The sequence below is a fragment of the Nicotiana tomentosiformis genome, chromosome 8 (genome assembly GCF_000390325.3).
Source record: "Nicotiana tomentosiformis chromosome 8, ASM39032v3, whole genome shotgun sequence".
NCBI classification, from domain to species: Eukaryota; Viridiplantae; Streptophyta; class Magnoliopsida; order Solanales; family Solanaceae; genus Nicotiana; species Nicotiana tomentosiformis.
This window is the reverse complement of record NC_090819.1, coordinates 10,394,173-10,421,327: the sequence shown is the minus strand read 5'-3', so window position 1 is coordinate 10,421,327 and position 27,155 is coordinate 10,394,173. Positions and strand designations below refer to the sequence as shown.

General features: G+C 36.0%; 2 protein-coding genes across 2 annotated transcripts; both read right to left on the bottom strand.

The window, feature by feature from the left end:
• Positions 1-15,922: 15,922 nt before the first annotated feature.
• LOC138897053 (uncharacterized) lies at positions 15,923-16,948 on the bottom strand. The gene has a single exon (XM_070183008.1). The coding sequence runs from the start codon at positions 16,946-16,948 to the stop codon at positions 15,923-15,925; it is 1,026 nt and encodes a 341-aa protein (XP_070039109.1).
• Positions 16,949-17,591: 643 nt separating this feature from the next.
• Positions 17,592-19,336, bottom strand: LOC104117345 (cycloartenol-C-24-methyltransferase 1-like). The gene is made up of 2 exons (XM_009628388.4): positions 19,034-19,336; positions 17,592-18,493 (listed from the first exon to the last, which is right to left on the bottom strand). Exons 1-2 carry the CDS (start codon positions 19,258-19,260, stop codon positions 17,671-17,673), a joined length of 1,050 nt encoding a protein of 349 aa, XP_009626683.1. The 5' UTR covers positions 19,261-19,336; the 3' UTR covers positions 17,592-17,670.
• Positions 19,337-27,155: the final 7,819 nt, after the last annotated feature.

Here is a 27,155-nt window from a genome sequence, read left to right as displayed (position 1 = left end):
TAATTTTTTTTTGGTAGGGAGCGCTTCCCACGAATGGGCCCTACACGACACGAATATAATTTTCAGTGCACAAAGTATTCAGTATTTATACAAAATTCAAAAAAAGATCGCACTCTAAATAATATAGTATAAATAATTTACCATAATACAATTATTAATGATTATTTATACTATTCGAACTCGTAACCTATAACATATAACTTATAGGTTACAAAGGACAACTATACCGTTAATCATGGGTTCCCTTTTGTATCGTAAATTGAAATATATAATTTTTCAACCAAAAAAAATGAAATATATAATTTTGAGAAACTCGAGAAACAAAAAAGGTTAAGATAAGGTAGATTCAGAAATATTTGATGTACAAGATATATATGAGAAATTGGCATAGAAGAGTACGAATACCAAGATGGAAGTATTAAATAAATAAAAATTGCCCATTCCGACTATTTATAGTGGTATACCGGTTTTTCTTGTGAGACGTGCAACCTAATCCGCTTCTGCTCTTCTAGATATGGCCATGCTTCTCTTTAATTCTTATCCTATACGAGTAAAGTAAGGTCCTATCTTTTCCCATAATATAACCAAAATAATTAGGGGTGGCTAGTTTTGCAAATAAGCTATGTTGGGATTATATTTTTAGTGAATGTTTGGTTCTTTGGATTAAAAATAAAAAATAAAAAATACAAAGTAATATAAATATGTGATTGATTTTATGATAGACAAATTTGCATAGATTTTCAATTTTAATCTTGATCCTTTTAAAGGACTTTGAAATAAAAGCTTTGAAAAAGGCAATTTTATCATTTGATTGTTTATCTCGAAATAGCTATTCTGAAATTATTATACTGCATTGAAATGGAATAAAACTAATAATTTATTTTTGATATAACTAAACTCGGGATTGTTTATACCGATAAAAATCAACTAAATACATTATTAATAATCACATATTGTATCCCGAGATTATTATTCTTTATTCTATATATATAACCAAATGACCCCTTGTTGTATTATGTCTATTATTTCGCTAAAATAGAATATAATTGTAATGTATATTTAAATAAAATTTGAATCATATTGAAGGAAAAAAATAAAGTGACTTTAAAAAGTGAAATCAAAAATAGATTTTGCAAACATACACTATACTATAAAACTAAGCTTTACGAAACTCGCTTTTATTCTGGTTAGTACATTATTCTTTTTTTCGTCGTAATCTAACAAATAACAATGCTCGTTGTATGCTCATACATTTTCCTAACAAAATTGATACCGTTACACAAAGACAACTTTATTGTTGCTCTAAGATTTGTTATAAATTCTGTATTGCTGTAATAAACAATTAAACTTTCTGAAAAAAAACAAAACAGAAAGTTAGTAATACTTGTTTAACAAAATAGATTCTGAAAAACAAAAAAACAGTATAGTAATAAATCGAGCCCACTGAATACACAGTGTGTTCTTAAGGAAATTATTCTCCTCAAGTACCCGAAGTGCTGGAATATATCCTCCCAGGATAGAACGATTTAACTCACTAGTGTATTCGTACTAAAAACTCTGATGAATTGCGAACCACTCAATGGTCGTAAAACACACTGGAAAATATTGTGAAGAAGAAGAAGAAGAAGAAGAAGCAGCAGCTGCAGCAGCAGCTCAGAAAATTTCGTAAGGAAAGATTTTGGGATTCAAACTCTATTTATAAAGTTGCTGGCAATGTTTCTGAAAAGGTTTGTAACCTTTCAGAAACAGCCATGGCTGTTGGAAAAGGGATGTTTGAAATATTGCGGGAAAAATATATTTAAAATAATCCATAAAAGGCCGGGTCGCGGGTCATGGGTTATTCCTGATTGAATTTTTCGTTAATTATTTAATTAATTAATTAAATAACTGAAAGAAATTTTGTCCAAAAAGATTAATCAATCAATCGATCTTTGACCAAATCCGTATCCGAATCCGTAGCCGTAACCGAAGCCGAAGCCGAGCCGAGCCGAGCGAGCGACGACGACGACAACGCGAGGCTTGCCTTTTTCTTAACTCTTTAAGAGCTAGAAGAAGAGCAATTATATATATACCCATCAAAAGCCTTTTCTTCCTCCGATATGGGACAATGTCCCTTTCCCAATGGAAACTCAAATATTTCATTTTCTCTCCATTTCTCATTCACCCTCTTTAAGCTACACAAGCTTAAAATCCTAGCAATCCCCCACATGAATGGGGAATGGCTACAAAATAAAGGAATGCACGGACGCGTGTGTGTTTTACATGCAAAAATTAATTGCATCTGGATAAGTAGGTTTTCCTTTGAACTTTCCGTAGTGAACTTATATCGGATATACTCGGTCAATCGGTAGATTTGATATCTTTGAACCGTCGAGCTTTGTTGTATACCTAGACAACATAAGTCACACAATCAATCCTTAACCATCTATGGTTCTCACGGTTGTGTTCGTTTCAGCCATGAACACCGCCTGGTTTCATGAAGTGCTTAGAGAATGGGCCTTTACTTTCATTCCCCTTGAAGCGGCTTACACTTCACACTCACATAGGTGATTTCTAAACGTGTAATCCTATAGACACACTATCTGGTCATATCCTGCCAGACTTAGCAAATCATTAAAAAATCTTTAAGCTTTGTTGACTCATCAAAAAGCCTAAATGCTTTACCTTGATTTCTGAACATTGTCTTCATCACGAGAATGGGTTGAGTTATTTGACAATGTTGAACCGTCATTCATAACTTTGTTTGATCTCTTTGAACTTAGCTCGTGGGATCTCCAGTCTGCTAGGCAGAGTTACCGTTATGATGACTTGTCCTAGATCTTAACCCCATTCCCTTTGATGATCTTTCAACTGCCTCTCTAGATAGGCCTTTTGTAAGTGGATCCGACACGTTATCTCTTGACTTTATGTAGTCAATTGTGATAACACCACTAGAGAGTAGTTGTCTAACGGTATTGTGTCTCCGTCGTATATGACGAGATTTTTCGTTATACATAACGCTCCATGCCCTGCCTATTGCCGCTTGACTATCACAATGTATACAAATAGGTGCCAAAGGTTTGGGCCAAAATGGAATATCTTCCAAGAAATTTCGGAGCCATTCAGTTTCTTCACCGGCATTATCTAAAGCTATGAATTCAGATTTCATTGTAGAACGGGCGATGCACGTTTGTTTGGATGATTTCCAAGACACTGCTCCACCCCAATTGTGAAAACATATCCACTCGTAGATTTAACTTCAGATGATCTAGTGATCCAATTTGCATCACTATATCCCTCGATCACGGAGGGATATTTGTTATAATGCAAAGCGTAATTTTGGGTATGTTTGAGATACACCAAAACTCCTTTCATTGCCATCCAATATATGTGATTGGGATTACTTGTAAACCGACTCAGTTTACTAATAGCACATGCTATATCTGGTCGTGTACAATTCATGATATACATCAAACTTTCCAATACTCTTGCATAATCCAATTGTGAGTCACTTTCACCTTCATTCTTTTGAAGTGCATAACTCACGTCAATTGGAGTCTTGGCAATTTTGAAATCCAAATACTTGAACTTGTCAAGTACCTTTTCAATGTAGTGAGACTGTGATAATGCTAGACCTTGTGGAGTCTTGTGAATTCTGATTCCTAAGATCACATCAGCAACTCCTAAGTCTTTCATATCGAATTTGCTAGCCAACATGCGCTTAGTAGTATTTATATCTGTCATGTTTTTGCTTATTATCAACATGTCATCAACATATAAACAAACAATGACTTCATGACTTGGACTGTTTTTAATGTAAACACATTTGTCGCACTCGTTGATTTTAAACCCACTTGCCAACATTGTTTGGTCAAATTTGGCATGCCATTATTTGGGTGCTTGTTTAAGTCCATAAAGTGACTTAACAAGTTTGCACACTTTCTTTTCTTTACCAGTTACCACAAAACCCTCAGGTTGTTCCATATAAATCTCTTCCTTTAATTCTCTATTTAAGAAAGCTGTTTTAACATCCATTTGATGGATTTCAAGACCATACACGGCCGCTAGTGCCACTAACACCCTAATAGATGTTATCCTCGTTACTGGCGAGTAAGTGTCAAAGTAATCAAGGCATTCCTTTTGTCTATAACCTTTGACAACAAGTCTTGCCTTATATTTGTCAATAGTGCCATCAGCTTTCACTTTCCGTTTAAAGATCCATTTCGAACCTAAAGGCTTATTTCCTGGAGGAAGATCTACCAATTCCCATGTATGGTTATCCAAAATTGATTGAATCTCACTATTGACTGCCTCTTTCCAAAACGCTGAATCAGAAGATGACATAGCTGCTTTAAAAGTTTGAGGCTCATTTTCAAGCAAGAATGTCACAAAATCTGGTCCAAAGGAAGTAGATGTTCTTTGACGTTTGCTACGCCTTGGATCTTCTATACTTGGAGTATTTTCCTTTGGTTCTTCCCGAGGTCGTTTAGGTCTTTCACTTAACGACTCACATTCAGTTTTATACGGATAGATGCTTTCAAAGAATTCAGCATTATCTGATTCCATTACCGTATTAACGTGAATTTCGGGATTATCGGATTTATGAGCCAAAAACCGACATGCTTTACTGTTTGTAGCATATCCAATGAAAACGCAATCAACAGTTTTTGGTCCGATTTTAACCCTTTTAGGTAAAGGAACTTGTACCTTTGCTAGACACCCCCACACTTTGAAATATTTCAAGTTGGGTTTTTTTCCTTTCCATTTTTCATATAGAATAGATTGCGTTTTGCTGTGGGGTACTCTGTTGAGTATTCGGTTAGCTGTAAGGATAGCTTCGCCCCACAAACTCTGCGGTAATCCGAAACTTATTAATAAAGAATTCATCATTTCCTTTAATGTCTGATTTTTCCTTTCCGCAATTCCATTGGATTGAGGTGTGTAAGGTGCAGTAGTTTGATGGATAATTCCATATTCCGAACATATTTCTGCAAATGGAAATTTATATTCTCCACCCCAATCATTTCTAATCATTTTGATCTTTTTATTCAATTGATTCTCCACTTCATTCTTGTATTTCTTAAATGCTTCAATTGCTTCATCCTTACTATTAAGCAAATAAACATAACAATATCGAGTGCAGTCGTCAATAAAAGTAATAAAATACTTTTTCCCACCTCGAGATGGTGTCGACTTCATATCACAAATGTCGGTATGAATTAAGTCTAAAGGATTTGAATTCCTTTCAATAGACTTATAAGGATGTTTTACAAACTTAGACTCAACACATATTTGACATTTTAATTTATTACACTCGAATTTAGGCAACACTTCTAAATTAATTAACTTCCGCAAGGTTTTGTAATTGACATGTCCTAAACGAATATGCCATAAATCATTTGACTCCAATAAATAAGAAGAAGCTGAAATTTTATTCATACTGTCAACAACCATTACATTTAGTTTGAAGAGGCCCTCTGTGAGGTAGCCCTTTCCAACATACATTTCATTCTTGCTTACAACAACTTTATCAGAAACAAATACACATTTGAATCCGTTCTTAACAAGCAAAGAAGTAGAAACTAAATTCTTCCTAATAATAGGAACATGAAGAACGTTGTTGAGCGTTAACACCTTGCCGGAAGTCATCTTTAGGAATATCTTCCCATAACCTTTAATCTTGGTTGTTGCAGTATTTCCCATGGAAAGCTCTTCTTCGGGACCAGCAGTAGAGTAAGTCGCAAATGCTTCCTTGACAGCACAAACATGTCGAGTGGCTCCAGAGTCAATCCACCACTCCTTCGAATTTCCAACTAGGTTGCATTCCGAAAGCATTGCACACAGATCATCAATGTCATAATTCTTCTCCACTATGTTGGCTTGTCCCTTCTTCTTATACTTTTTCGGGAGACGACAATCATGGGCTTTGTGACTGATTTTTTCACAATTGTAGCACCTGCCCTTGAATTTCTTTTTGTTCTGCTCCTTAGTCTGTCCAGAAGACCTCTTTCTCTTCTTACTTTTTGGAGCAGTCTCCTCAACGATATTAGCTCCCATGATCGTTGAATTTCCGCGAGACTTCTTCTCGGTTGTTTTGTTGTCTTCCTCAATCTTGAGACGAATCACAAGATCTTCCAACTTTATTTCTTTGCGCTTGTGCTTAAGATAGTTCTTGAAATCTCTCCACGAATGAGGCAATTTTTCAATCATTGCAGCCACTTGAAATGCTTCATTCACGACCATACTTTCAGCAATAAGGTCATGAAAAATAAGTTGAAGCTCCTGAAATTGGGTTCCAACAGTTTTACTGTCTATCATTTTATAGTCTAGAAACTTGGCAACCATGAACTTCTTCAAGCATGCATCTTCAGTCTTGTACTTCTTCTCAAGTGCGTCCCATAATTCTTTCGAAGTATTCATCGCACTGCACACATTGTACAAGTCATCCTCTAAAGTCCTTTAAGATATAACCTTTGCAAAGAAAATCTGCCTGCTTCCACGCCTCAACAATCATGAATTTCTCGTTGTCTGGCATGTCCACAGCAGGAACTGGAGGTTCTTCACTAGTGAATTTCTGCATACCAAGTGTGGTAAGCCAGAAGAACACCCTTTGCTGCCATTCTTTGAAGTTGGCTCCGGAAAATTTCTCCGATTTCTCTGCCGGTGGAACATCAGTCCGGCTTGACGAGGCTATCGTCGTTGCCGCAATAGTCGCAGAAGAATTTCCGTTATCAATTGTCATTTCTCACAGTGAACAACAGAAGAGTTCAATTAATGGCAAAATCAGAACAGTAAACAATACTGTTATTAACAAAAACAGTATGTATAATAAATAAAACCGAAGTTTTTATATATTGTTTCACAAAAAAACGATGAAGTTTTTATGTTCTTCAAATCGTTTTACGAATTTCAATATTCTGATGAAGTTTTTTATATCTTCAAATCAGAATAGTAAAATTTAGAAGGAGTAGAAAATCACACATGTTTTAATCTCCACAAACAAAATACAGAATAAAAAAAAATTAATTTCCTTAAGAATGTTATAAATTCTGTATTGCTGTAATAAACAATTAAACTTTCTGAAAAAAATAAAACAGAAAGTTAGTAATACTTCTTTAAAGAAATAGATTCTGAAAAACAAAAAAACAGTATAGGAATAAATCGAGCTCACTGAATACACAGTGTGTCCTTAAGGAAATTATTCCCCTCAAGTACCCGAGGTGCTAGAATATATCCTCCCAGGATAGAACGATTTAACTCACCAGTGTATTGGTACCAAAAACTCTGATGAACTGCGAACCACTCAATGATCGTAAAACACACTGGAAAATATTGTGCAGAAGAAGAAGAAGAAGAAGAAGCTCAGAAAATTTCGCAAGGAAAGATTCTGGGATTCAAACTCTATTTATAGAGTTGCTGACAATGTTTCTGAAAAGGTTTGCAACCTTTCAGAAACAACCATGGCTGTTGAAAAATGGGTGTTTGAAATATTACGGAAAAAATATATTTAAAATAATTCGGGAAAGAAAACGGGCCTAACCGAACCGTGTCGCGGGTCATGGGTTATTCCGGATTGAATTTTTTGTTAATTATTTAATTAATTAATTAAATAATTGAAAGAAATTTTATCCAAAAAGATTAATCAATCAATCGATCTTTGACCAAATCCGAATCTGAATCCGTAGCCGTAACCGAAGCCAAAGCCGAGCCGAGCGAGCGACAACGACGACGACGCGAGGCTTGCCTTTTTCTTAACTCTTTAAGAGCTAGAAGAAGAGCAATTATATATATACCCATCAAAAGCCTTTTCTTCTTACGATATGGGACAATGTCTCTTTCCCAATGGAAACTCAAATATTTTATTTTCCCTCCATTTTTCATTCACCCTTTTAAAGCTACACAAGCTTAAAATCCCAACAAGACTCCACTTCAGAAGAGACAAAGAAAAGCATGAAATTATTTGAATCAAAACCATTTGAAGGATGAGAAGGGGATTGAAGGCTAAGAGGATGAAGAAAAGGGAAAGACATTTTCATGAAAAATATCTCCATAAAAGAAGATATATATATATATAGTATATAAAATAAAAGTATTGGGTATAAATATAAAAAATGACCACTTATTATCATAACAATTTATTCATTCATTCATTTATTCAAATATTACCGTTTATCCAAAATTCTGCGTACGTCACTGATAAGAGGGAGCTGATGAACCATGCAACAATTCATAAGGAGTTTGGTCATTAAATAAAAGAGAAGGATATATGCTTATCAAGTATATATGTAGCAGTGTTTTAAAAGGCGTGGGTGTAAGGCGGGGCGTTTTACATATGCCTCAGCGGGGCGTAAGCTCCATAGGTATTTAATTTTTAATATTTTATAAAATAATATAATGACATTTAATATTTATAAACAGGTAAAATTACATAAAAATTGAATAAAACTATATATATGTGTGCTCCATCCCCACAAAAAACTAATCAAAACAATCTATTATATGTTACTTACAAGCACAAGTAATTTGAGTCTAAAAGAATAAAGTTTTCTATATGGAGGAACAAAAGGCATGATGAACCTGCAATTTGAACTTTGAATTTGTTGCTATGAAGAAAAATGTAGTTCTCTTTGTATTTTGTAAAAAATATTAAATATTATTTGCTTTTGGGAGATATTAGCATACTAGCGGACAAGATAAAAAATTGAAAAATCATGAATTATGGCTTAAATCAATAAAAAAGGTCTTTACTTTTAAATTTAATACTTTTGAATTCCTTTTTAAACCTTTTGAGTAATTACCAAACTGACTTTTTGAGAATTTAGGTATTATATGAAGGACTAATTCAACAAATTTTGTTTTAATTTGAAAAAGTATCTGGGGCTTACTCCTTACTAAAAAAACGCGCTCCGAACGCCCGGGCGTATGCCCCAAACGCCCGGGCGTACGCCCCAAATTGTGGGGCGTACGCCTCTTGAGACTTTCGCCCCACACCATCGCCCCTGGGCATTTTTGGTACGCCTCACCCTAGAAATGCCTTTTAAAATAGAGATATGTAGAAGTTAAATGACATTATACGGAGCTCAAACAAGTATAAGTGTTCACTTGACATTCTGTAGAGTACAGTAGTCGGGATGACAAATGGAACAAGTACAAGTGTCTATATTTATTGGTGTAGAAGGTTCGTCTTTTGGTGTCACATGTTGAAATACATATTACGGTAAGTGTTAGAATTAGTCAGTGGCAAAATGATTAAAAGAAAATAATTATTTATTCATATTATTCATTAAAAAATGGGTTAAATAATAATCTTTTTAAAAACGGATCAAATATGAATAAGAACCATATTTTCCACTTAGAAAATGGATATCATGAATAACTAATGGGTTTAACTTTTATATTTGTAAAATCTCAAATTGGGGGTTCTTCAAGTTTGGGAGACTAGAAATTCTCCCAAAGTGATCATAGTCAAGAAACTATGGATAATATGGATATCCATATTATCCGTCGATTAACCCATTTTTTATCTGTATTAAATATGAGTCGGATTAGATATTTTATCCGTTTTTTACATTACCCGTTTTCGACCCCCATATCCGATTCGACCTGTCCGTTTTCCACCCCTATCCATAACTATCCCACCAATCGATTTATTTACATCCTAGTTCCTTGATACATTTGTTTTGGCCAAATACATAAGCAAACACGTAAAATTGGCACCACTTTTCGCTTAGACACTTAACGTTAGTCTTGTTCCTATTAAACATTTAAAGTATATTCAATATGTGTCTATTGAACACTTTTGACCATCAGTAGGAAAAACAAAGTGAGTGTAATCCACCCACGGATGACATGGAAAATCGACGAATGAAATGAAGACATGTGTTATTTTAACCTAAATAACTATTAAATAATTGTTTTGAGGAACAAAAAAGTTCACTAAATTCCCCCCCCCCCCCCCCAAAAAAAAACAAAACCCAGTTGCATCCCAATTCTTCTTCCTTCACCATTGTTTTCAGACCACCAAAACCCACACAGAGAATCACCACCAGGGGCGGCTCAACAGATCTCGGGGTCTAAGGCGAAATCATTTTCGAAGGCTCTTAAATTTATTTTATAAAATATTTACACTAACAACAAAAATTCCTTTTTAAATAACAAATAAATTATTTAAGACAAAAAAAGCGAATTTCAAAAACAATTTAGGAAAAAGAGCACAAAAAATAAAAGCGGTGAACTATCGAATATTGGGGTCCAGAACTCAAAGTGAAAATTTTGATTCGGCTATCATCACAAACAAGAAAAAAATAAAATAAACGTACATAACGTAATAACTTAAGTTTTGAGTATTGACGGTGTAAAAAATATTTACTCCGTCTGATCAATTTAAATAGTGATTGTAGTTCATTCTATTAAGTAGCACTTATGAGTGAATATCTAAAATAAATTGTAAATAACCTAATATAATATGTCGAATTACACTAAAAGAAAATTGGTGGATAAATGCTTTTGAGTTCATGTTGTTTCAGAGAACATTATAAAAAAAAATTATTATGTTGTCGATATATATAACTTAATTCCTATATATAAATGATAAAATTAAAATTGAAGAGTGAAGCAACAACAATAACAACAACAACAACAACAACAACCCAGTATAATTCACTAGTGGGGTCTGCGGAGGGTAGTTTGTACGCATACCTTACCCCTACCATGGAGTAGAGAAGTTATTTCCGATAGACACTCGACTCCCTCCCTTCAAAAACTCCACACCTTACTCTTGAGGTGACTCGAACTCACAAACTCTTGGTTGGAAGTGAATGTGCTCACGACTGGAGCAACCCACTCTTGTCAAATATACTAATTAATGAGGAAAGAAAATTATCATAATTTATAAATTTATTGTATAAAATAACCTCAATAAAGTAACAAAAAATATACTATAATACTTTTCTTCATTCTAATTATTTATATAAATTATATAATATATAACAGTAACAATAATAATAAGAATTTAAAATAAATTTGGAGGCCTTAAAAATTTTGGAGCCTAAATCAATGCCACAGTGCCCAAAGCCTTAGAGCCTCCCTGATCACCACCACCACCATTTCACATACCCACCAGAAACAAAAATCTTCAACAAGATAAAATACTTTTACAATCAGAGAAGAACCAGCAGTAGTGAGTGAGCAGCAAAAAAAAAGGTCCGACTAACAGCGACCATCGAAAAACCTCCATCTTGGCTGGAAATTTATTCTCCGACGATCTTGTACTGCCACCTCCGACAATCTCTCTCCTTTTCTTCCATTCTTATTTCCTCATTTCCGAAACACCTTAAAAATTACATGCTCTTTCAAAAATCAAATCAGATAACCACCAAGTTTGATGGAAAAATCTTGCCGGCGATTCCAATTCTGTCAATGACAATGAGTGCTTTGACAACGCTAAAACCAAGAAAATTTGAGAGTAAGCTAAGAAATTTTTTAAAAAGTGATTCTTTCCAATTTTTCCCCTGGGTCTTCTGTAAAAATGGAATTGGAGATTTTAAGGAGTGGCCGTGGCGGATTTTTGATGAAGAATAGCTAAAAGATTTTTTTTAATTAAAACTATAATTTTCTCTGGCTCTTCACGCGCGCAAGAGAAGTATTTTCACACAATATGACATGTCAGCTATCTGTGTTTAATAGACACATTGGGAGATAGTTCAAGTGCGTAATAGGAATGGACCTAAGTTTAAGTATGTAAGTGAAAAATAGTGCAAAATTTAAGTGCCTGCTCATGTATTTGGCCATTTTTTTAAAACGGTCTTATTAATCCTCCCTATCCTACGGAGAAACTTGTTTAATTTGGATTAGTATTCGGTGTTGGGAGAAATAACCCTACATAAATAATATTCACTGTAAGCGAATAAATGCAAGATCACTAAAGTGGACACTGAATGTGGAAAATACTTTTAAATATAATAATAACAACCCAGTAAAATTTTACTAGTGAGATCTCGGGAGGGTAGTATGTACGCAGACCTTATCTCTATCCCGAAGAGGTAGAGAGGTTATTTTCGAAAGACCCTCGGCTCAAGAGAACAAAAAGACAAAAAGAGACAATATCAGTATCACCACAGAAATTTTAATTAACGTGAGAAAAAACTCACGACTCGAGAAGAACAACTGATTTTACTATAGCTAGAATTTTACACTTTGTGATACCGAATAAAATACTCAAAAGATCCCTATACACTCAATATAACAAGCTTGATCGTTTGGACGGTGCCATTTTTACCAAATAAAAACTTTTTTTGTCACATGGGTTATATGGGATGGACCATGGACCCCACATATCGGACGTCTCTATTTTCCCTTTTGGGGGGTTGGGGAAGGGGGAGGGGGTTGAGAATTGTTGGGAAAAATATTATTCCCGCCCAGGAATAATATCCACGACAAATAATAATAACACAAGAGAGTAACAACGACACCAACTCTTTTAATAGGTAAAATACAATACCCGAGCGGAGCAATATAACCACTATAGTATTACAACTTAGTAGTGTCAAGAGACTACAACAATCTTGAAAGAAATAACACTCTTTATTTAAAACATCTCACTACAATATTACTCACATTCACTATTTATCTCACAGACTACAATCTGTGGATTACTCTCTCTAACTTCTATTGTTTCTCTCTTATTTTGATATAATTGAAATGAAGAATGGAGGCCTCTATTTATAGTAAGAGATGATATCCAACTACTACAAAGAAGATGGCTTGTTGTTGATTTAGTCCTAAAATTTTTCAACAAAGTTGACACCTCCCATTTTCTTCAATAAAGTTAGGCACCTCTCATACCATTTTTCTTTATTTATTTTTTGTTTTTCTTTAATATGAGCCCCACAAATCTCTCCCTTAATTTTAATTTTTCTTTTTCATTCCAAGACTTGATCTCAATCTCTGAAAATCCTCAAACTTAAGAGGCTTTGTAAAGATATCTGCAGCCTGATCATGAGACTTCACATATTTGAGCTTGACTTCCTTCTTGGCAATGTACTCTTTGATGAAGTGATATCTTGTATCTATATGCTTGCTTCGATCATGATACACCGGATTCTTGGCGAGTGCCTGTGCAGATTTGTTATCAATACAAATCTCTGTAGCTTCAATTTGTGGCAAATTGAGCTCCTTCAATAATATTCTTAGCCAAATAGCATGACAGGTACATGATGTTGCTGCTATATATTCGGCTTCACAAGTCGAGGGAGTAACTATGGATTGTTTCTTTGAACTCAAGAAATAACAGAATTACCCAAGAAAAATACAAAGCCAGTTGTGCTTTTTCTATCATCGATATCTCCCGCATAATCACTATCACAAAATCCCATAAGGTTGAAATCATTAGAAGAAGAATAAAATAACCCAAAGTCGATCGTACCTTTTAGGTAACGAAGAATTCTTCTAGTGACCTTCAAGTGAGTGGAGGTAGGAGCTTCCATGAAGCGACTTACTACTCCAACTGCAAAGAGTATATCTGTCCTGGTACAAGTCAAGTACCTTAAACTTCCCACAAGACTTTTGAAAAATGTGGGATCCACATTTTCTCCTTCATCAAACTTGGACAATTTTGTCCCACTCTCTATCGGTGTGTTCACGGGGTTGTAATCGAGCATGTTGAACTTCTTCAAGATCTCCCTCGTATAGCTTTATTGAGAGATGAAAATCCCATCCTCCATATGCTTCACTTCTAGGCCCAAGTAGTATGACATGAACCCTACATCTGTCATCTCGAACTGACGAGACATATTTTTTTTAAAAGCTTCAAACAAACTTGGGTTATTACTCGTGAAAATAAGATCAACATAAAGACAAACAAGTAAGATATTTCCATTAGTATGAACTTTAAGGTAAAGAGCATATTCATGGAGACAACGAGTAAACCTATTGTCTTGAAAATACTTGTCGATGCAACTATTCCATGCTCGTAGGACTTGCTTTAATCCATATAAAGCTTTCTTCAACCGCAACACTTTATCTTCATGGTTTTTGACCACAAATCCCAATGGTTGTTCAACATAGACTTCTTTTTCAAGATAGCCATTCAAAAAAGCTGACTTGACATCTAGTTGATGGATCTTCCACTTCATTTGCGCCGCCAAAGAGATAAGCAAACGAATCGTCTCCATGCGGGCAACAGGTGCATAGATTTCTTCATAGTCAATGCCTTGACTTTTCTTGTATCCTTTAGCCATAAGTCGTGCCTTGTATCTCTCCACATCTCCATCATCATTCTTCTTTGCCTTGTATACCCATTTAACTCCAATTGCCCGATGACCCTTAGGAAGTGTTGTTAACTTCCAAGTGTTGTTCTTCTCTATTGACTCGATCTCCTTCTGCATGGCTTGTATCCAACTTTTGTCTTCAACAACTTCATCAAAATTTATTGGTTCACTATCAGCAAAGAGACAATATAAAAAATCAAAATTAGTAACTTCTTCTATGTCCTCATAGAGCTCTTGAATACTCCTTGTCCTTTGCGGTTGTTCATTTGAACTTTCTTGAGAAGAGGGAGATGTAACATTTGTTAGAGAAGGAGGTGGAGTTGTATCCTGCACAGGTTCCACGGTCTCTGGTTCTTCTTCACCACCAAAGTATGGAAGAAAATCATATGAAGTTTCTTCATGAGCTTCCCAGTTCCATGCCAATTCTTCATCAAATTCAACATCGCGATTTACCACCATCTTGTCGCTACTTGGGTTATATAGCTTGTAGCCTTTTGAACTCGTATCATAACCAACAAATACATGCTTGACACTTTGATCGTCAAGCTTCGCTCTCCCTTGATGTGGCACATGAGCATAGGCTATGCTCCTAAAGATTCTCAAGTGCTTGACACTTGGCTTTCTTCCACTCCATACTTCTTGAGGGGTTTGATCTCTAACATTCTTTGTTGGAGACTTGTTTTTCAAATAAACTGCACAAGATACAGCTTCTGCCCAAATTTCCATGGGCATATTTTTAGCTTTTAACATACATCTAGCCATATTAAGAATCGTTCGATTCTTTCTCTCTGCAACTCCCTTTTGTTGGGGTGAATAAGGTACCGTTAGAGGGCGACGAATTCCATGAGATTTACAAAAGTCATTAAATTCTTTTGAAATGAATTTGCCTCTTCTATCGGACCTTAAAGCTTTTATTTCATAGCCACTTTCTTTTTCTACAAGTACTTTGAAAGTTTTAAAACAACAAAAGCTTTAGATTTTTGGTTCAAGAAATAAACCCAAGTCTTTCTACTAAAGTCATCAATGAAAAGTAAAAAGTATTTACTTTTACCAAAGGAAAGTGGATTGATTGGTCCACACACATCAGTGTGAACAAGCTGAAGCGGCTTGGTTGATCTTGACATGGCCTAATTTGGAAAATTCCTCCTTGCATGTTTTCTAAGAAGACAAGCTTTACACAATTGATTGGGATGACTTATTGATGGTATCCCATGCACCGTGTTCTTTTCTCCCATTAATTTGAGCGCTTCAAAATTCAAGTACCCAAATCGCATGTATCAACACCATGATTCATCTGGCACATTAGCCTTCAAACACTTTGCATCAATTGTCTTAAGATTCAGAGAGAATAATCTATTCTTAGTCATATGCACTTTAGCAATTAGAATTCCACTTGAATCTCTAAGCCAAAGATGCATATTTTTCATGCGGATGTCATATTCTTTTTCAAGAAGTTGGCCCAAACTCAAAATATTACTTTTTAATTTTAGGACATAATAAAAATCTTGAATTAACTTGTGACTACCATTTTTACAGGAGATCAGAATCGTACTTATCCCTTCAATTTAAATCTTTGAGGTATCTCCAAAGGACAAATTACCTCTCACTATTTTATTGATCTCCACAAACTTTTCTTTACATCCACACATATGATTGCTTGCTCCATTGTCCAAATACTATGAGCTGCAATCATCCATGTCTTCTTCCTTGAGTGCCATCAACAACGTTGACTCAACTTCTTCTTTCTTATCGTCAACAAGGTTAGCTTTTTCTTCAACATTGCTACGACATTCCCACGAGTAATGACCAAATTTATGACAATTATAACACTCAATTTTGGATTTGTCATACCTTTGTCCATTATTTTCTTGGTAGTAGCCACGTCCTCTTCCTCCTCTATGTCCACGACCACAACCTTTGAATGTATGGTGGATTTTAACTTCATTGTTGAAGTTGTTACCATTAGTTCTTCCTCTTCCATGACCACCACGGCCTCGGCCTCGCCCGTTTCCTCGATAACTCTTTTCACCTCCATAATCCTTAAAAGATGCATGAGTTTTAAGAAGTTGCTCCAATGACACTTCTTGTCTCCTCTTGACCTTTTCTTCATGGGCCTGTAAAGAACTCTCCAGTTGCTCTACCATCATAGAGTCTAAATCTTTAGACTCCTCAATAGCATACACCGCAAAATCAAATTTAGGTGTTAAAGTACGAATGATCTTTTCTACCACACAGACATCTTTTATGTCCTCCCCATATCTTCTTAATTGATTTACAACAGCCTTCACTTTTGAACAATAATCTGAAATGCATTCAGATTCTTTCATTTTTAAAACTTCAAAATCAGTCCTTAGAGTTTGAAGTTTTACCTTCCTCACCTTGTCAACTCCTTGAAGAGAATTTTGTAAAATCTCCCAAGCTTCCTTTGAGGTGGTAGCATCTGTCACCTTTTCAAACATGGCATCATCCAGACATTGATGAATGAGCGTGAGAGCTTGTTGATTCTTCTTCCTTGTCTTTGCCAAGACATCTTTTTCATTTTGAGGCAGAGCTTCCTCATTATCGGGTTTTGCATACCCTCTATCTACGATTTCCCACACATCCTGAGAGCCAAGAATGACTTTCATATGTAAACACCATTTCTCATAATTATCTTTTGTGAGACGGGGGTACTGAAAAGACAACATACCATTATTTTCCATGACTTTGATACCACGTTGTTGGGAAAAATAATAATCCCGCCCAGGAATAATATCCACGACAAATAATAATAACATAAGAGAGTAACAACGACACCAACTCTTTCAATGGGTAAAATACAATACCCGAGCGGAGCAATATAACCACAATAGTATTACAACTTAGTAGTGTTAAGATACTACAATCTTGAAAGAAATAACACTCTTTATTTAAAACATCCCACTACAATATTACTCACACTAACTATTTATCTCACAGACTACAATCTGTGGATTACTCTCTCTAACTTCTATTGCTTCTCTCTTATTTTGGTGTAATTGAAATGAAGAATGGAAGCCTCTATTTATAGTAAGAGATGACATCCAACTACTATAAAGAAGATGACTTTTTGTTGATTTAGTCCTAAAAGTTTTCAACAAAGTTAAGCACCTCCCATTTTCTTCAACAAAGTTAGGCATTTCCCATTTTCTTTGACAAAGTTGTCAACAAAATTAGACACCGCTCATTCCATTTTTTTTCATTTCTTTTTTGTTTTTCTTTAATATGAGCCCCACGAGAATATCGTCATTTTATTTGATCACCAAAGATCAAAGGATAGTATTTTCTTTTCTGATTAATTAAAAACAATGGCAAAAATAGCAAGACTTGAAATCAAAAATCTTAAAGATTTGCTAATCAAAGCACATAAAGCTAATTAGTGACTAAACTGATGATCCAACCCAAATTACTGGCAGTCTGAAATGGGCTTACGAACCAAGAAGAAATACAATGGTGTAAAGATTCCTTTCTTTGCACCACCAACAAGACCTTGTGCAGCTTTCTCTAAGAAACCTTGAACCCTTTGACTACCTTTCGGAGCCAGTCCCACGAATTCAAGTGCGGAGACTAGATTTCTGGTCAAAAGCCGCCCAAGTGCTGTTAGGGGGAAGCTACTGAACGAGAAATGACTCGTATCTAAAGGAAAGTACCACGGAACAGGTGAATCCTCAGCAAGATCCTTGTCCCATATAACTTGAAAACCAGCTTGTTTTGCTGCTTCAAGACAATGTGTTGTCAACCTAACCTCAGGTAGACCATTTCCAAGCTCAATTTCTGCCTTGATCATTTTGTGTTCTTCGTTATTTGGATCGTAAGAATCAGTCATGCACCATTCGTACACAGCAAAACACTGACCAGGTTTCAACACTCTATAAATCTCTTTATAACATTCAACTGGATCTGGTGCATGGCAAGTTGCTGCTATTGCGTATACTGCATCAAAGCTATTGTCAGGAAACGACATTTTCATGAAATCGCCCTTTACAAAGTTGCAAGTCTGATCTAATGTTAAACCAACTTTGTGGTTCAACTCTTGTCCCCTGGTTATCTGATATTCATTGTTGTTGAGGCCTGTAATTGATGTAGAGCTGAATCGAGCTATTTCTCTTAATGGTCCGCCAATTCCACATCCTACGTCCAAAACCTTTTGTCCTGGTTTCAATCCTAGTTGCAAGGCAAGGAAGTGCTCATTCCTCTTAATGCTCTCCTGGAGTGATTCCCCTTTCCACCTGCATGTAGGCACAAGTACTTGTGTGAGTTTCATTTGCGGTCAGGATTTTTACTAAGGGGGTTCCGCATATTAAAAAGAAAATGTGCGAACATGCTAACGGGATTTAACATCTAGTATTTATGTAAAAAATAATAGTAATTTAACTTTAGCGACTCGGATTGGGATGAACTCCTCCCATCACCCTAGCTCCGTCCCTCGTGAGTGCATGAGTATAATAACAATAAGTGTGACCAAAACCTAATTAACATTCATTCACTTATGAATGAGTCACTGATGCTTGCATCAAAATAGGTCACATGTCACGAGGTTCGAACCGTAAAATCAACCAATGAGACTCATCAGGGTAAGTCACAGATCACATGTTTGAATTGTGGAATGAGTCATTGATACTTGTATCAGGGTAGACTGGCTACGTCACATCCGCCCTTGAGGTGTACCTCTTTCCGGACTTTGCGTGAACGCGAAATGCTTCGTGCACGGTATGTTTTTTCTTTTTCACTTATGCATGAATATAATGGACCATGATTTATTAACAAACCTGGGTGCAAAATGGAATGATTCTCCCCAGCCATATTCATAGAAACTAGTGGAAAGATCATAGTATTTGTTAACCATGTCAGTGTAGTTAATCTTTCTCTCTTCTTCTTCACCTCCATAATAACCATGGTACTTCTCATACTTGTCAACAGCAGAGAGAACTTTCTCCTTGTTAATTTTGCCACCAACCCCAGATGCCAGATCAAATAAAGCTCCTTGTTTTGACATCTTTTTCCGAAATCACAAAATACAGTATAGGTAGAGAAAGGAAGGATCTTTTCTGTATTAATTCTGTGGGGAGGTGTTGTTTGTCATTATTTATAGTGGAATTTTACTAAGTCAAATTATTTTTAAAAATTGTTCTGACAAAAAAGTTTATCATGTTTCCCAATTAATTCCCATATGGCACAACCATCGACTATGAAAATGCGGTAATGTTAAAACCATGTGCTATCTAGAGAAGTTACTTCTTCTATTCTAAATTAGTAATTCTTTAAAAGAAGATTCTCATAAAATCAATTACTGATTGAGTATATATCAGCAAGGGGGTGGATTTTTCAGATTGTATTTTTTTTGCATTAATGATAAGTAGGTTAAAATAATTATTATATAAATAAATAAATAAAAGAGGTGAACATAATAGCACAATAGATGTAAGGAAGATTGGTGTTTTGGACATTAATAAATAGGGGCAAAGTATTTTCTAATAAAGTTGACTTGATGTCTTGGCTCGAACTTAAGACCTCATTATTTTTAATCTTTTGTGGCAATAAAGAAATTTTTTGCATATTTACTAAATAATTCAATTAACATGGGAACAAACATGTCATGGACAACGCACCTCTGTAGCGACAAAAGAAAGAAAAACTAAGATGATTACTTATGTTTTCCAAAAAGAATATGATATATTGTATTCTAAAAGTGCAAGTTTTACTTCTTAACAAACTTATTATTTTTTTCTTTCCTAAGCCTTCACCATCTAAATTTACGCATTTCAAATATAAAAGCATGTTATTCTTTATTAAACAGATTAGGAAAAGAAAAAATCATATAAAATGAGAGTAAGTATATATAGGGGTGTATATGAACCGGGTTGGTTCGTATTTTAAAAACCGAACCAAACCAACTATATATTTCGGTTTTGATTGGTTCGGTGATGGGGTTTTCGGATTTTTTTGTTACATGAATATTATTTCAATCTTACTTTGTTAAAGTTATAGCTAAGTTTTTATAACAACAACCAGTGAAATCCCACTAGTGGGGTCTGAAAACAACAACAACAATCAAGTATAATCTCACTAATAAATTTTAATAAATAAATATATATTTAATAAAAATTAAAAAATTGAGAAACATATAATCTATTAAAATATTCTTATGGGAGAATATTTTTAGTAACACATGATAATTATTTTTTTTAATCGTCTAACAATAATGTTACATTGATATACGCTTACAAGATTTATCGAATTTAATAATTAAACATAAAAATCAATATGACACCTAAATAGTGATATGTTTTATTTAATTTTAAATTATCAAAATACCATTTCAAAATTGAAAAAGATATAAGAAATCTTGACATATGAATATGGAAGAATAAATAGATGATTGACGCATTTCAATACCACTTGATAAGAGAGTGATACAACCAATTATTTAAAGTAAATAAAAATAAATGCACTTCATATTTTTATTAAATATTATATTTCATGAGAAAATCTTAAATATTTTTAAATATTTTTTAAATATAAAATTTTAAAAGTATATATAAAAATTATATATTTATATGTCAGTTTGATTCAAATTTATTTACTCAATATCAAATTTAATCGATTTTTATAATCGATTTAATTTGACTTATTTTGGTGTGCTATATATTTTTCGAACTCGCGTAAGTATATAATCTTGAGAAACTCAGTTGATACAAAAATATCTTATTTTATGTACAAGATATACGAGAGGTTGGCAAGAAGAGTACGCATTTCAAGATGGAGTAAACAAATAAATTTTCTGTTTATCTTATAAGGCGTGCAAGCTAATCTGTTTCTGCTCTTCTGGATATGGCCAATCCTTTCCCATATTTTAACCAAAATAACTAGGGGTGGTTTGGTTTGCAAATACGCTAGGTTTGGATAATAATATAGGATTATAATATGAAAGATTAAATACTAATAAAATTATTTAATAAATTTGTGAAGTACCGAATTTATTTTGCTAAATATTATATTTTCGTTGAGGCATTAAGTTAGACACGAGTGGTCGAAGAATTGTAAACGTGTAATATATGATGCACTTCGAGTTATTTCTCTTTCCGTATACATGATTTTATTGAGATGGTGTCAACATAAACAACAACAATAACCCAGTAAAATCTCACTAATGGGGTTTGGGGAGGGTAGTGTGTACGCACACCTTACCCCTACCCCGAAGGAGTAGAGATGCCGTTTCCGAAAGACTCTCGGCTAAAAAAAAAATAAAAAGATAAAAGGACAAAAAGGAGACAATATTAGTATCACAACAACAATCATAGGATAAATAAGAACACCATAAAATCCAGAAGAAAGATGCAAAGCAAAGGGAGACAATATTAGTAAATATTAATATCACCACAACAATCGTAAGAAAAATAGGAACACTATGAAATCTAGAAGAAATATGCAAAGCAAAAGCGATAGCTAGTAAATAGGACATGCACTGAAAAGCGAAATAGTAAGCCACAACATTGCCACTAGCTATCTTAGACAAAAACCCTACATGGCTAGTCCCACAATGGTACGAAGTAAGGCACGACTCAACTACCTCCTAACCTACAACCCTAATACTCGACCTCCACATCTTCCTATCAAGTGTCATGTCCTCGGAAATCTGGAGCCTCGCCATATCCTGCCTGATCACCTCTCCCCAATACTTCTTAGGCCGCCCTCTACCTCTTCTCGTGCCATCCACAACCAGCTGCTCACACCTCTGTACCGGAGCATCTGGACTTCTCCTCTGAACATATCCGAACCATCTAAGCCTCGCTTCCCGCATCTTGTCATCAATGGGAGCCACATGCACCTTCTCCCGAATATCATCATTCCTAATCTTATCTATCCTAGTGTGCCCGCACATCCACCGCAACATCTTCATTTCTGCTACTTTCATCTTCTGGATATGTGAGTTCTTAACGGGCCAACACTCAGCCCCATACATCATGGCCGGTCTAACCACCGCTTTATAAAACTTACCTTTGAGTATCGGTGAGACTCTCTTGTCACACAGGACTCCAGATGCTAACCTCCACTTCATCCATCCTACCCCAATACGGTGTGTGATATCCTCGTCGATCTCCCCTCCCCCCGGATAACCGAACCAAGGTACTTGAAGCTGCCTCTACTCGGGATGACCTGCGAATCAAGCCTCACATCCAAGCCCTCTTCCCCTGGCTCAGCGCTGAACTTACACTCCAGGTATTCCGTCTTCGTCCTGCTCAGCTTGAAACCCTTAGACTCAAGAGCCTGTCTCGAAACCTCCAGCCTCTCGTTAACACCGGCTCGCGACTCATCAATCAGAACTATGTCATCGGCGAATAGCATGCACCATGGCACATCCCCTTGAATATGGTGTGTTAACGCGTCCATCAGCAGGGCGAATAAGAACGGACTGAGCGCAGAACCTTAGTGTAACCCCATTACAACCGGAAAATGCTCAGAGTCACCTCCTACTGTCCTAACCTGAGTCTTAGCCCCATCATACATGTCCTTAATCGTCATAATATAGGGAACCGACACACCTTTTGCCTCCAGGCATCTCCAGAGAATTTCTCTAGGAACCTTGTCATATGCTTTCTCTAGGTCATTAAACACCATGTGCAGATCCTTCTTCCTCTCTCCGTATAGTTTCACCAACCTTCTAATAAGGTGTATAACTTTTGTAGTCGAACGACCCGGCATGAACCCAAACTGGTTGTCGGATACAGACATTGTCATCCCCACCCTCGCTTCAACCACCCTCTCCCACACTTTCATGGTATGACTCAGTAATTTGATACCCCTATAATTGTTACAACTCTGGATATCACCTTTGTTCTTATACAATGGAACCACCGTACTCCACCTCCACTCATCCGACATCCTCTTCCCCTTAAAAATAATATTAAACAACCTAGTCAACCACTCCAAACCTGCTCTCCCCGCACACTTCCAAAATTCCACCAGAATCTCGTCTGGCCCGGTCGCTCTGCCCCTACACATCTTACGCATAGCTCCCACGACCTACTCAACCTCGATACGCCTGTAGTACCCAAAGTCACGGTGACTCTCGGAATGCTCCAATTCGCCTAGCACAATATCCCGATCCCCTTCTTCATTAAGAAGTTTATGAAAGTAAGTATGACATCTCCTCTTAATCTGGGAATCTTCCATTAATACTCTACCATCTTCGTCCTTGATGCATCTCACTTGGTACAAATCCCGAGCCTTCCTCTCTCTCAACTTGGCCAGCCGGAATAACTTTTTCTTCCCACTTTTTTTCCCCAATTCCTCGTACATACAACCATAAGACGCAGTCTTAGCCTCTGTGACCGCCAACTTAGCCTCCTTCCTAGTTGCCTTATACCTCTCCATGCACACTCGCCTCTCCTCCTCACCTATGCTTCCCACTAACTTAGGTACGCCGCCTTCTTTGTTTCCAATTTACCTTGGACCACTTCATTCCACCACCAGTCTCCTTTATGCCCACCAGATATGCCCATCGAGACCCCTAACACCTCTCTCGCAGCCTCCCTAATATAGTCTGCTGTCGCTGACCACATAGTGCTCGTATCACCACTGCTCCTCCAAGATCCCATAGCCGACAACCGCCCCTCCAACGCTTTGGCTTTATCCTTAGTTAAGGCTCCCCACCTGATTCTCGGTCTTCCTCGAGTAGACCTTTTCCTCCTCTTTAACATAATACCAACGTCCATCACCAAGAGCCTATGCTGCGTCACGAGTATCTCACCCGGAATCACCTTGAAATCCTTGCACAACCCTCTGTCACACCTCATGAGGAGGATATAGTCAATCTAGGTCTTCGCCACCGCAGTTTGAAAAGTAACCAAATGCCCCTCCCTCTTCCGAAATCTAGAGTTCGCAATCACCAACCCAAAAGTCTTAGCGAAGTCCAACAATGATGTACCTCCTATGTTCCTCTCCCCAAAACCGAAGCCTCCATGCACCTCACCATAACCGCCTGCGGTCGACCCAATATGCCCATTGAAATCCCCTCCTATAAATAGCTTCTCAGCATGCGGAACCTGGCGCACTATCTCATCTAACCCTTCCCAGAAGCGCCGTTTAACCTCCTCATCTAGGCCCACATGCGGTGCATAGGCGCTAACGATGTTTAGGGTGCACTCTCCAACCACCAACTTAATAATCATCAATCTATCATTCACTCGTCTAACCTCAACTACAGACTCTCTAAGTTCCCTATCTACCAAGATGCCCACTCCATTCTTACCTTTCTAGACTCCTGAGTACCAAAGTTTATACCCGTCCACGTCCCTCGCCCTTGACCCTCCCCACCTTGTCTCCTGGACACACGCTATATTGACCCTCCTCTTCTAGAGGATCTTCACCAACTCTATAGATTTACCCGTCAATGTACCTACGTTCCATGACCCAATTCTCAACCTACAGACACCCTTGTTCCCTTTAACTCCTTTTCCTCCCCCCACCCCCTAAACCATGCCCTACCTCCCGCCCCACCCCCGTTTATTGAGATAGTGTCACCATTTAAAAATGTGGACGAATAGACAAATCACTATTTAAGATTTTTATCATGGATTCAAATTAAAATGTTAGATTAACATCATTTAACACCTATCTAGTTTAAAATCCTAAGTTTTTATCAAGGATTGGAAGATTATTTTAAGATCAAAGACTTAGGGTTGGTAAGACCGTTGTTCAAGGTAATTTCTCTACACTTTACCACTAAAATAAGAAACCTTACCGCCGTATATAAATGTTTAGATTATGAGATTGATGAAATTGTTGGGACAAGATAATGTGAAGCTATTAATGAACAAATAAAACTTAAATTGAGGAAATGAGCTGCATGAGCTAGTAGTTGGGTTAGCAATTCTAATCGCTTATTATATATATATTCTCTAAGGGTTGGAATATACAAGTTCATTGATAGAGATTTGTTATAATTGAATTGAGCTGAGTTGAGTTACTTGCCTAAGCAAGAGATTGACAAGAAAACGCTTAATAAGAAAATTATTTGATAAGAAAGTGATTTGATGAAATTATTTATCCGAAAACTCTTGAGTGCTTTAAGGATATGAATCTATCACTAGTTCATGATACATATTAGCTTACAGAAAATAAATTAATTTGTATGATGATTCATCTAGTTCACAATGTGAGAAGTGAGTAAATATACTGCTTGATTTAGTTATTGGTATGTTCGGATAGGGTCCCGGCGGGCCCGGGTGAGTTTCGGAGTGGTTTCAGACCATTTCTAGGCCATTTTTAACTGCTGGTTTTTGGCTACAACAGTGTGCATCGCAGAAATTGCTGTTGCATAGGGCTGACTTTGGAAGCTTATATCTCGTAATCTGTAAGGACTTTGGAGATGATCCAAAAATAAAAGTTGTAGTCCTTTGAGACTAGTTTCCAGAAATATAAATAATTCATAATTTGGATATTTGTACAGAAAGTTATAATCTATTAAATGAAGCTTGGTACTGCAGTTATTTTGCGTGGCAGTGTGCGCAGAAATTTCTGGTGCACATGGCTGACTTTGGAAGCTTATATCTCGTAATTTATAAGGAATTTGGCGATTATGCAAAAAAAAAAAGTGGTAGCCCTTTGTATATAGTTTTCATAAATTTAAACCATTTGGTAGTTGAAGTTGGGTACAAAAAATTATGGTTGATACACTATAGGCTGTCTGGGAAGAGTTTTTGGAAGATATTGGTATTTTGATATGATCCAAAGGTTCATTTTTAGTTCTAGAGATCTCAATTCGATTTTGAGACTTCTGAGAGTTTGATAATAAATTATAGGAATGATCTGGAATGTTTGGTCTAATTTCATCAAGTCGCGATTGAGTTTTTAGCGCGAAATATGAGTTAATTGTTTAACGAGCGAAATTACTATAGCATTGAAAAAATGAGCTCCGAATTGATTTTTGATTGAAAACCTGGGTTCATATTATTATTTGTGACTCATAGGAACAAGAATCGTCGAATTCCGAGTTCGTATGATAGAGTTAAGAGCATTTTTAATGAAATATTAAATTGCTGGTGGAAGCAGGTTCTGGTGCGGGCCTTTAGTGACGGGAAATGTACCTTTAGTGCCGAAAAATTTATTTTTAGTGACGGGAAATGGGTTTTTATTGAGCAGTTTTGTTTTTAGCTAATTTCAACATTTTTGGAGCTAGAAAACTCGTATTTGGGCGATTTTTGAGAGGATTTTCACCAAATGGATTGGGGTAAGTGTTTCCTACTCGGTTTCCATTATATTTCATGATTCCATGATTATTTTTATATTTTATTAGTGAATCAATTGGAAGAAAATGAGATTTTTTTGCAAAATCTTTCAAAAAGAAAATTTAAGGTTTGGAGGTCGATTCGTTATCGGAATTTGGTAAAATTGCTATGGTTGGACTCGTATCGGAATAGGTGTTTGGATTTCGTAAAAATTTTGTCGGGTTTCGAGAGACAAGCCCCGCGTTCACTCTTGGATGACTTTTTAATGTAAAATTATACGTTGATATTTTGTCATCCAAAATTATTTCCGATGAATTTTAATAAAGTTATACAATTAATTTGGATAGATTTGAGTTGTTCGGAGGTCAATTGAAGCTAGAAGCCGATTTTAGAATATCAGCCTAACTTCAAAAAGGTAATTATCTTGCCTAACCTTGAGTGGGGGAATCACCCCTTAGGCATTGAGTTTTATGTGAAAATTGTATAATTGAAAATCATGTACGCAAGTGATGAGTACGTACTTGGTTTATATGTGCAAATTATATCGGTTTAAAATTGTAGACGCCCTTATGCATTAAATTAGAAAATTGTTGGAACTTAGTAAATCCTTGATTTGTCATGCCTCATTCCTTGTTGTCGAGTTTGTATTTTATGTGATAAT